Source organism: Dermacentor albipictus, chromosome 9 (assembly GCF_038994185.2).
Source record: "Dermacentor albipictus isolate Rhodes 1998 colony chromosome 9, USDA_Dalb.pri_finalv2, whole genome shotgun sequence".
In the NCBI taxonomy this organism is placed as follows: Eukaryota; Metazoa; Arthropoda; class Arachnida; order Ixodida; family Ixodidae; genus Dermacentor; species Dermacentor albipictus.
Genome location: NC_091829.1, coordinates 58,585,124 through 58,597,389, shown reverse-complemented (window position 1 = coordinate 58,597,389; position 12,266 = coordinate 58,585,124). Strand labels below are relative to the sequence as shown.

The 12,266-nt window shown below is 44.9% G+C and overlaps 1 protein-coding gene across 12 annotated transcripts in view; it reads right to left on the bottom strand.

Moving 5' to 3' along the window:
• LOC139049981 (zinc finger protein 83-like) overlaps positions 1–12,266 on the bottom strand; it is a 145,594-nt gene that overhangs the window by 122,925 nt on the left and 10,403 nt on the right. For 4 of the 12 annotated variants that reach the window (XM_070525940.1, XM_070525933.1, XM_070525943.1 and 1 more), the window contains one exon: positions 1,627–1,779. The exons of 5 other annotated variants lie outside the window; for them this stretch is intronic. In XM_070525940.1, coding sequence (XP_070382041.1) covers positions 1,627–1,779 — 153 coding nt within the window. Of the gene's footprint in view, positions 1–1,626; positions 1,780–9,798; positions 9,953–12,266 lie in introns of all 12 variants that reach the window. 3 more of the 12 variants (XM_070525930.1, XM_070525929.1, XM_070525941.1) reach the window with 1 other exon arrangement.

Below are 12,266 nucleotides of genomic sequence, written 5' to 3'. Positions count from 1 at the left end.
CCTTCCGCGTCAGATTGGATTCGAAATCGCCGCGCTGGTATTAGGATTTTAACGGAAATTTAAAGGAATCACCAATCATGCATCCATGCCATGAGTAATCTATCTTATAAATAATTAAAATTACGAGTAGCATGGCTTCCACAGAGTAATAGAGAACCGACATTTGCCTCTTAGGGAAGGCTCAGTTTGAACACTTGAGAAGAAAAGGACGCAGTCAGTTGAAGTTAAGCATATGTGACAAAATGTGTTCTTGCCAGTTTGCGTCACGTGTGACCCATCGAGCTGCCTTTCCGAAAAATTAAGTTGCGGTACAGGGTATGAACAAGACGCAAGTGCGGATATAAGCCTCAGAAAGAAAACGTAAATGAAGAGACGTGCATCTACATTTGTAAACCGCAAATAATTCTAACTTGCGTCTTCTTTACCGTGGTAGTAAAAAAAGTTGTCGAAGGTGTACTCTTTGAAACCTGCTTTAGAAATTAAATATACTTATAACTTTCGCTTCAGCTAACGAAGCAAGACAACTCCAAGGTGACAGCCGCACGATGATGAGTGGCACGTGTGAACGGTTAGGGAGTGTTTTTAGGTTAGGTGTTGGACAAACTCTCGTATAGCGGGCGCATTGGTCGCCTTTACAGTCACGCATAACGAGATGGCATTTCAGGAATCGCCCGACATTTATGCGCAGGCGCGATTAAAAGCGGGTATGAGGGAAAATATGGGGGCTTTTGCTCCTTGAATATCTGACTTAGCTAGGTACTACGGAGGAGTAGCTTCTTTGTGCGTTTTGTTTGGCTTTGTCGCTGCAGTGCCGGCATTGCGGAACGAGGTCGCGTGCTGGCCATGCCCGTGCACTAGCTTGTTTATGCTCCGACACTAGCTGCCAGCGTGGCAAATCAGGTGAAGCAGTGGGCACTGACGGGCAACGTGGTGATCGCTGTTTCTAAAAGTACATAGGACGTAGGGAATCGCCGAATCTAAAGATACGTCGGACGCACCTGGTTTGCTTTGGTGTCGCTGGCTCCGTGGCTCCCGCCTATCGATATTTGGCACCTAGTTTTCTGAACGGCCTGTATTTAGCTCGAAGAGGACTCTTAAAAAAGTATGCCTTTGAAAGGTCGCCGCGTGCAGCATTCGAAAGGCCTGACACGAAGGAAATGATGCTCCAGCGCCTGAATTTTTATAACAGGCACGTAGACCAGTGTGTGTTATTGCATTTCACCATCAGCGACGATAGGCCGTTGTTCCAGGAACATTAGGGGTGTCCTCGAATTCGCCGCGGCAATGCCGTAGCCACTGCGCCCCCGGAACAGGTGTGCGATGTGGTGACCAAATACGAACGACAAACCTGTTCTTTCATAATAGCATTTGCTTCTCGCAGTGACATAACTTTGGACCTTAACGATAAAAAGCCGCAGCTATGCTTCCTGTGACGATATTTTGGCATCACCCGCGCATCGACGCGCAAAAAAATATAAGAATGTCTCCCACGTACGCAGGTTGAAGTTGTCTGTAAAAGGCCTGCTTTGAAATAAGAACAAATCTATAGCTATCAACGCCTGCGTTCCGGGTCATACCTACGGGGAACAATATTCATTGAGAATTTTTACAAGCGGCAAGACTCACGCAGTGCTACAGTCGGAAGTCCATGAAGCGCCCTCGAAGAAATCCTGGCTTGTGCTCGGCTTTGCTTCGTCGCCGAATGTAAAAGCAGGAGGCGTGTGTCCACTCTTACTTCCTTCAACCATGGCTGCTTCGGCGCCTCCAGAGCACCAGCGTCTGTTTCGGGACAGAAGCACGCGGAATCGCAGCGCATGCACAGTCAGTGCCGGTGTATTAAGGGAACAAACGAAACGATTGGCGCTTCCGAAACTAGAAGGCAGCCAAAGAGCTCATGTGAAAAAAAAAATACGATAGAGTGACGCCACTATCTCCTCGACGCTAACATGCTGATCTTTGAACGGTAGAAGAGGCGTTCTAATAACTCGCGCTGTCGTGCCACCAAATGATCAAAACCGTGTAACCTCCCTCTCCCAGTTAAAAAACCATTGACATGAAATGTCTTTTTTGAGGGGAAGCCTTTCATGGGTCACGGGTCGAAAATTTGACCATCCTGCATTATGGCATCAAATTTCAAGCACATGCGCCAGCATTTCTTTACCAATAAACAAGGAAAAGAGTTCGATCACCTTTGTGCGCGTTTAACGGACAACCTTCTAGATAAGCAGTGTGGTCACAAAAGTGTGTGCGTGCGGTTTCTCCGGTTTTGTTCATGCCTAGCGAGTAGCCTACACCTACAGTCGTGGACAGAATAATATGGACCGTGGTATCTCCGAAAACGTTAAATTTCCGAGCAGCCTGTAGCAGCAACAACTAAAACTGCCCACGACAACGTTGTTAGCATATTCTAGTCGAGGTCCAAAATGCAAATACCAGATTACATTGTGAGGTTGCGGAGATATTCAGCTTTTTCTTATATTTCATGGTCCATAATATTCTGTCCGCGACTGTACGTGTCTTATGACGTTTTGAGGAGTGTCAGTACGTCAGCGTGAACTGGAAATGCATCTGGCGTTGAAAGCTAGCGCTGTCTGTTTGCCTAATTTGCTTTTCCGTGTCCCTCTCATTCTGTGCTAAAAGAATATATAAAAGCCCCTGTAGCTACCTTCGTCGAATTAAGCGCTAAAATCATTCTGGGAACATGCGTATGTCTCCGAAAGGTATTCATAGACTAGCTACGGCCGTTCCAGCGTACCTTCAAGCGCACAGAAACAGTGGCGATGCCTAGGCGACCCAAAAAGAGCACAACAGAAAGACGAGTTAAGAGAAAGCAAGTAATAGAAAAAAACAACGCATTCAAATGACAGTGTTCAAGTAATTTAAGGAATTTCTTGCGAGCGCAAAGGCTTTCGCTTTCAACCTCGCGACCGTATGCTAAAAATACTGTAATCTTACTTTTTTTTCTCAGTGAATTGCTACGGCTTCATGGGGTAAATTGGTGCACGTGGAACAATTCGGCAATATATATATATAACGTAAATAATTTCATTTACAGAACTCTCATTCCAGTCTTCCCTGTCATGTCACCTCCAGCGGCGGGGATTTGGAGTCCTTGCTATGCCGTCATAACTGTCAACGACGGTGTGGTTCAGGGTTCATTCATCAGTCGGGAACTGTGTTCGCTAATGCGGCGACTGCATCGATGTTAGTTGTTCATAGACTTGGTTGTTTCGCTTTGTCGAATCATAAAAAAAATTACGGGTTTTACGTGCCAAAACCACTTTATGATTATGAGGCACGCCGTAGTGTAGGACTCCGGAAATTTCGACCACCTGGGGTTCTTTAACGTGCACCTAAATCTAGGTACAGGGGTGTTTTCGCGTTTCGCCCTCATCGTAAGGCGGCCACCGTGGCCGGAGTTCGATCCCGCGACATCGTGCTCAGCAGCTCAACAACATAGCCACTGAGCAACCATGGCGGGTCAGTGTCGACTCATAGCCGTATCGCACTGTCCCGCTTTTACGTGGCGACGTCTGGTATCCTTCAAGCACCATGTTTTTTTCTTCGGAGCTTCGTCAAAATGGCAACATGTCATTCCTTTGTAGTGGAGACTGATCTTTCGTTGGCGGGGGAGCACCTTCGGCACTTCAACTAAGAGCAACCGCAGCTCCATAGGTTGCTGTGTTAAGTTTACCGATAATGTACCCAAATTTCCGTCACCTATTGGCATAGTGTACTCTGGGCTCTGCAGTCAGATGCAGTGCCATGGCGACGGCGAGCGGCACAGTCGTGGGCGTCTCCATACAATCGTCGCCTAACTGTCAGCAATTTCACCCGGATGTTCATCTTGCTGTGAATGCAAACAGTTAATCACACAATATCGTATCATCCCACAGCAAGGGAATAAGCAATAGACGTGTCCGGCTTGTCAGTGGTAGCAGAGCGAGCAGTAGTGAGGTGCGGGCGTGAAGGGGGATGCAAACAGTTGAAGACAGTGACGTAGGCGATCATTCTAGGCTTCATATGCGGCAATTGAGGGACTGCGAATGGCTGCTGGTTCTCCTCTCAGAGGACGTCGGCAAGTAAGGCTTCTTGAGGCTGCGTCAGAGAGAGCATCTTAAGTATTCTTCCCGTGAAGCTGTTGTGGTTTTTAGGAGTTCGCTTGTTAGGAGCCAATAGTGTTTAGTTTTTCACCACGGCGAGAACACGAGACGATGATGTTTCTGAGTGCGCCTTTCCAACGCCTTTTCAATGTCCCTGGCTCCTGTTGGGAATTTTGTAATTGTCTTGACTGGTTTACGTATGAATCCAGTGTAAACCACTTGCTTCCAACCGCAGATGAGCAAGAACGCTTTCCTCTCGGACATGTGCGGGCCGACGCGGCTGAATTTCTGCCCTGAAGATCACGGTGTTCTTATTAAACTTCGGCCCGTTCCTTGCCCATGACGCGCGTGAGTGTTTCCAGAAATCCACTGAGAAACTGCGAAACTGCAGCTTGTCACAGATTCAATTGTTAAGCATAGCGGTTCTCCCGCTGGTTTCCGGCCAGCTTTCCAGATCTCCCAACGCACGTCTGCGTGTATTTGTTTTACTTGTTGCCGTAGCCAGATAGATGTACTACCTGTTTCGTCTGCTTGTTCCCCCCCGGTGGCTTCTTTGGCGTTTGCAGCACACGTCGCTGCGAGTGACATGACAGTCGTAGCCTGCGGAGAGCTCTCTCATCCACGACGACGTTCACGTCATTTTCACGGAGGGTAGGGTGTATTCGATCACCGCGAATCACCTCTTCGTGATGTCATGTTGTAGCGACGGTGATCGACGCAGTAAGGAGGGTCGTGAGTCACGAAACACTGTTTATTGCGCGAACCGGCACCCACAAAACAAGTTACATTCGGGCAGAAAGATGGTGTCAGGCACATGAGTCAATCGTCGAACAAATGACTTGCGATTAGGTAGCGCCGGCTATTGACACATGGTTCGTAGAAGATTCCAGCGGAATAGTTAGTGCTCGTGTGCCTTCCAGAATGCATAAATGTATTCGCGTTGCGCGTGAAATTTGATAACGAAAGTTTGGACAACAGTAAAGAAAGAAAAGATAGAATCGATAATAGTTATAGGGAATGTTCTGATGCATGCAGCTGCGTCATGCAGTGAGCAGTAACTTCAGATTTGGCAGTCGGTGAAACACGCTCACAGTAAGCGGGCATACAACTGCGCGTGTTAGTATTATAACTAAAACTGTATCTCACTCGCAGGGATTCGTTCGTCACAAACAGGCTAAAGCATTCTACAGCTGTAAATAGAGTGGGGTGCAAGTCAAAAGAGACGACTTCCGAGTGAATGAGAAACTGCGCCTTTAAAACTGACAGAGGTTCTTCCTCAATAAAACACCTAAAATATTCGTATTCGTAAAATATTCGATAGTCTAATAGAGTCTCACTGTTATGAGCAGCATGATAAAGGACTAAAATCTTCGGTATGAATACAAGAGCCAAATAAAATCAAAACATAACGTTCATTGGACAACTTGCAAAGAAAATGAATTTCCTCATGTTTATGTGTCTATATATTGCAGTAAAGGCTATCACTAGAAGGCAGCAAGGCCTAAGAACCTCAAATATTGGCAGATCTTTTTATTTGACAAGAAAACAGTGCCTCCCTTTTAAATTGTTCCTAATAAGAGGTATTCCTTTCTATTCACTCTATAGAATCGTGAACAGGTTGGTTAGGTAAAGCTTAACTACCACTTGCAAAACTAAACGAGGTGTCGAGGAACTTGTGCGAACATTTCAACCTTCTAGAGACACAAAGCACAAACCTGCAGACCATTAGGGTTTGTCTAGAAATGAGTTAGCTAACGTTAGGTTGGCGAACAACATAGTTCTGCGAACAGTGAGCTATACCCGGGACCTGCAGTATACTTCGACAATCAAGCATCCCAAATTCTGTCGGAGACGTTTTTGCTCATAATTTGGAAAAATCAAGCGGCATCCTTTGCCTTTTGCATGTCACGCAGCAGTTTTAAATGTGAAAAGGAGCCTGTCTATCCCCACGATGGGTTTGGTTAGTTTATCACCCCTGCGGGAGAATGTCATCGGTGATTATTTCCTGCATTGCTTCATGGTCATGTTCATGTGCAAAACTCATTGGCTATTTCCTTGGATTGCGCGCTAATCACACTGTTACGAATGCCCACCCGTATGCATCACGACATGTGCAATGAGTTCAAATGCATCTCTAAACGAATATCCACACAATAGGCACCTAATATTCTGGCGGAGATGTGCGTCGAGGTTTTCATTATTGGCGAGCAGAAATCCGCACTGCTTGCTCTCCTACGGAATTTCACTGTCGTGAATTATTCGGCGGTGTCTTCTGAGAGTTGAGCTGTGCTTAAAGGAGAGACTACATATGTCGCAAACAAAAGGCCTGTCGTTACCGTGTGACTTGAGATGAAAGTTAAGTTCCGCTGTGCTTTTGAATGGTTTAGTACATATTTGGCAGACATGGGGTTCCACACCGGTGTGAATTCGTTCATGCCTACGGCAATTCGACTTGTCCGCGAACGATTTCTGACATACTTCACATTTGTATGGTTTCTCGCCGCTATGCGTGCGGTAATGTCCAGGTAGGCTATGAGCCCCTCATATAAATTTGCCACACGTTTCACATTCGAGGTTCAACTTCTTCACAGAAGATTGATCACACGCTCTGACACCGCGGTACTCTTGCTCTTCCGTTCCTCCGGTTGCAGTAGCATTCCTGCAAGCACACGAACAAAGCAGCTCAATATGGCCGACTCATTTTTATGAGACAACAAAAGCACCTTTTACCAATTTAGACGTTGGCAAACTAAATCGGGTATTAATGGTAAGGCGGCTCGCTCAATTCGAGCGCTAAGTTCCTTCATCGATATTTTGCCCTCGATTTGGACTCTACAGTTGCAGAAATTGAACGCTGGTGCTATTGGTGTTCTGTGATGCCTGAGCTTGGCAATTAGAACCAATCTTCGCTCGTGGTGCAAGCAACACAGAAGCCTTCCTTTATTTAATACCTCATGTATCGCCTACATGAAACAGGTGCAGGCGAGTAGAAATGTCTGTCAGTGGCGGTTAGTTAGAAAGCTAACCGTCCGAACTATTAAAAATACGTCTCCGTCTTCAACACGCTCAAAAGGAGTACACAGGCAAAAGACCTGAAATGTGCCCTCGGAAGTGTTACATTCATAATTGAAGAAGACTTCTGCCTCATCTAAAATACATTTCCGTTTCATGGCGCAGCTCTTAAAGGCCCGCTCCTGCGGCGAGCGTCGGCGGCGTAACCGAGCGAACGAGCACAGCAGCGAAAGATGAAAGACGCGAGCCGGGAACGACGGGAAGGTGTAGACCAACGCCCCTTCAGAGGCGCACGCGCGGGAAACCGGTTTCATGCGGACCCGCCCTACCGCGCCTGTCGTACTAGAATCTGGTCTTAACCAGAACGCTCCTTTCGTACTATTGGCAATTAGCGTCTTCTCTCGCAAGCGCTTGTTTGGTCTGCTTTGTTTGGTTGTCTTGGCTTGCGATTGTTTTGCAATCTGATTGTGTGCGTGACGAGAAGCCAAGCAGGACCAGCGATTGCACTGGATCATTCAACCAGTCATTCATGTCTCAAGATCTTTCCCTCAGCATATATCGAAATAAGAACACGTATAAAGCTGCGCTCTAACATTGCATAATGGGCTATCGAATTCGTCGGAGAATTTCTTTAGGACCCTTTGGTATGCCAAGAAGAGTAAAAAAGTTCGGCAGCATGCTCCACTCTTCTAACACTTGAAATCGAAAGCCTGCTGCACCCATGCTTATGACTACTGTTGCACGGTCGGACGTGTCAGACTTTTCGCAAGACATTATGAGCCGCAGTATGCAGTAAACGTTCGGCTCTGTAGATCGACCTTCTCAAAGTCATATGCGAGAACCTAATGCAATACCTGAACATCCTTTCGTTCTTGTTTTTATCGGTTCTCTTTCTTTCCATCGTTCGTTCGTTCATTCCTTGTTTCATTCTTTCCTTTGTTCATAATCGGCGATTACATCGTTGCTTGCTTACACGGGTGTGAGTCATTCCTGGTAATATTTGTTCATTGTTTGGGTTTTGCAGTTTTTCCCTTCGCTGTTTTGTTTTTTTTCTTTGCTTCACGATTCCTACCATTTAACTGCATCCATGGATAGGACACTGCGCCATCGTTTTCATTAAAGTTCTCCCTCGCTGCCTCTTTTTGCGGGCGTGAGCCATTGCAACGAGTCACTTAAGGCTTGCGCCTTAATTAATAATTGGAAATGCTACAAAGGCGAAATTTTGGCGTGATTTCTTACAAGTACAGGCGGACTGACTCCCTGCCGCACATCATACGTCTTAATTCAAGTCCCGCATTTCGAATGCGAAGAAAAATTTCCGGGACCAAACTTTCCTGCAGTGTTCGTACGAAGTCTTAAAATTCGATTAGAATTCTAAACGCACAGTGGGTTCTGCCGAAGGCATTGAGCTGCTGACGCGCACATAATATATCCCCCAATCGTAGCCAGTAGAAATTCACCAAACACTTCGGTAATTTCATGGACAATTGGTTATATATGCTACCGAAGGAGTTTCTCTTGTTTGCATCTCATCGTCTGGTTGTGCAAATAAAGACTACAACGCTCATTGCAATCTTCGTTCATGCAACATAAATAACCTATATTTCTCTCCCTTTTGTTTCTGTGACCAACACCACTTTTCTCGATGAGTCAACGCACGCTGCAAGCAATGAGTTAAGGCATTGCTGCGACGACATATTTTCTTCGCTTTATGGATGAAAAGCAAACAGGCTATAGAGCCGATATGTGCGTGCGGACTTTGAATGTCTTCACTCCTCCCTATTGCACTTTTTAAATTGGTTGCTATTGTTGCGGTAATATGCTATTTACTTGTATACTTGTAGTTATTGTTGCGGTTCACGAGACTCATGCAATTCTATGGTTTGGTTCGAGTCGTGGTGTCACCTTACACGTCGTTTCTAATCATTCCAGCTTGACCGGTATCCAGACCGTATTATTTAATAAGTAAATTAGAACTATCAAACAATCAAATTTCGTTTGCTTGAACTAGTTTATTTCCAGCAAATGTATGCAAGTGGAAAAATTATCAAATCGGTAAATTTAGAAACAGTGGAAGCATACAATCTACAAAGGTAACTACTGGAAAAAATATATTGCAGTACGATTAGCTCCATCTCTTGGAGAATCTCAAGTGAACAACTTTCTTTGTATCTGCCGATTGCTTGAAATCGTAACAATGTGTGCGAACATTGGCGATGATCTACTTATAAAATAGCAAATTTTAGAGTGCTGTGTAATGCATGAATTTTGTGCACTTTACATGCATTATTTGGTGCAGCATAGAAACGTAGCATGGTTTTCGTTGCTGAGTTATAAAGATGAAATTTTATTTCTTAGACTTTCTAATGTTTTCTTAAGTATATGACAACTTGAAAATGTAATTCCTTGAAGTATGAATGATACTATCAAATTTTTTTAAATGCCACAAGCTTCAATACTCGTACGCTGTCTTGTCAAGCACATTCATTCCTCCCTTTAATGTACTTAGGCAATAGATCCTGAGCTAAAGCTGCTTGTTTTCGCCGACACCAAATTGTCTGAGCGGCAGCTGATATTTGGCAGTTAAGTCATCAGAACTTCCACCCATCGTATGTGTGTGTCAGTGCAAGCTTAATTCTTGGAGGAATTCAGGTATAAAAGAATTCCTACAAAAATTGCTCACCTATCGTCGTTTCCCGAACTGTCCGATGCTTTCTCTGTGCCTATCCGGCTCGTACTGGCCACTGCGTAATCACCGCTGCTGCTGCTGTAGACTGGAAGTGTGAGACCTGTGCTTTTGGTTTCTGTCATGTGGGTATGCCGTGAAACCAGAGTTGCTGATTGAGAAGCAAGAAGAATGGGAAGCAACAAGTTTTTTTAGATCCTTGAAGCTACCCTGGCGCTAGTATTGGCTGCTCATTCTCATAATTTGACTCAATAAATGCGAAAACTTTCCGGAAGATTATTTGCTCTGGCTATGGTAGTGCTGAATTAAACTGCAAGTTTTACCTTCGAAATTCGAAACGCATACACCAGCTTAAGAGAAATTAGTTAACCCCAAAAGGCGGTGAAACGTTCATTGACTAGAAAATTGTCAGCCGCCTGGCCATGTAAAATTCGTGCTTCAAAGGCATGATGAAAAACAAGAGAATGTTTCATCTACAGCAAAGCTCTCACGCCAAGAAACCCCAAAAGGTTGTCCTTGTAAATTCTTTCTGTTGTCTCAGTTTCGGATGCCTACGGTCACGTCAAGGATGGATCCGCGATCGCGTACAGATTTGTAAAGTGCTTTTTTCTAGAAACAAATAAAAAAATCGAGGAATTACAACGCACCGTGAGAATAAAGGTGATGCGAAGGATTTTCTCTTGGTATGGAGCATTTTTGGGGTTCCGCGATGTCTTACGAAACGGACCATCATGTTCGAGTAAATCGAGTGGTTGAGTGCGTGATGATGGCAGTACGATTACTGCGTCGAATACAATGGTATGACGACAACAGGAAGACTACCTGAGCCGTCTGACACGAATTTATACCTGCCAATGATTCGGTTCAGCAGAGGTGCTGAACAGGTATCATTGAGGGATACCGGTATCACGACGTAATCTGCGTTAGGAATTAGCCTTATACAACAGTATAAAGTGAATTTTATGTATATATCATTTCATTGATGTTGAAACGATGACGCCACTTGTATAAGAAAAATTTAATTTGCGAATCGGTTTAACCTTGCCTGATCATAAAGTCGTTACAAGGTTGCACAGGTATTACGAAGCACACACCATACGTTTCACAGATATGGGTGCCTCTAGAACGATAGAAGCACGCCTGCGATCACGGTCTAAATTCTTTTACATCGTGGACAATTGGGGAACCGGGCTTGGGGAACAGCCCCAGACAAGTACCTGCCTACCACAATTCGTTGATTTAAGTAAGGCGATATCACACTAATGGAAAACTTTTGCTTTTGTTGGAGTTCCACAACTCAGGATTACAACGGCGCCAAAAAGACGAACACAAAAGAACCTGCCAGGAATGACAAGTTCTGCTGACGTTAAATGAAACGCGAATGGCGGAGCGTGTGGTGTATGGTAAGGGCATAGTGTGGCAGTTCAGTAATTACGATTGAAAGGCGCAGGCATACTGTGTGATAGCAGTGCGGGAGGACACTCCACCTATAGTGAGTGATTGTCGTTTATTATCTGGTTGTCATATCTGATAGTGAGAAATGAAAAAAAAGAGAAAGCAAGAGTTAGAATACCAAAGTATAGACCGCGTATTAGCGCACACTGCAACGATACTGTATGCGCAATAGCGGCGTCAGATGAAACACGAACAGCGGTTCGTGTGCTATAGTTTGCGCTGTCATTATCGCGGCGTCGTCTTTTCTCGCCTCCGAATAAAGACAACCGGAAGAGGAAACAAAGCGTCGCAGTATAGTGGGAACGTCATCGTTTAATTTGGTGAAAACAGAATGTACGCTCCTGTAAATTATGATGACTACATAGCGGGTACTTTACTTTGACTTATGCGCTCTGTTGTTCGCGTTTCATTTGACGTCCTTAGTACATACCCTGTCTTACGTCGTCTTCGTCCACGTCTGCTGTTCTTCGTTCCATCAAATGATTACGATTATTTTGCAGGATCCAATTTTCGTGCAGTCTGTGGTAAGAACTGGACGCGCAGCCTAGTTCGATTCATCGTGCAGTTACCCACTTCAGTATACAGCCCCAAGAAGAAGCACTGCTACTAATCCAAGGTTTTAGGAGCCTTACCGCTGATTTCTTTTTTCACGACGAGAGTGCGATATCTTGTACAGTAAACCAAGAGCGCCTGCTTCGCAGTTAGGACAAACGCATCTCAAATGACAAGAGGTGTCTTTTGGTGCATATTGCATTGTGCTTTTTTTCGGCAACCATCTACCTTACATATACACAGATTGCTTTCATACGTCTGTTAAATATGCATAAGGAATTGCTGAAAGATAATCTACGAACCATCCTAGTGATTAGAAGAATTTCGGGACTATGAAACCATGCAGAATCTTCAGCTCAGATTGCGCAGAACCACGTATCTCCAAGCCAGCGGTGATGCTGTTTGAATGGGTCATGTGCGCTTGCAGACGTAACATTGGTCAATCACCTTTAAGGCGA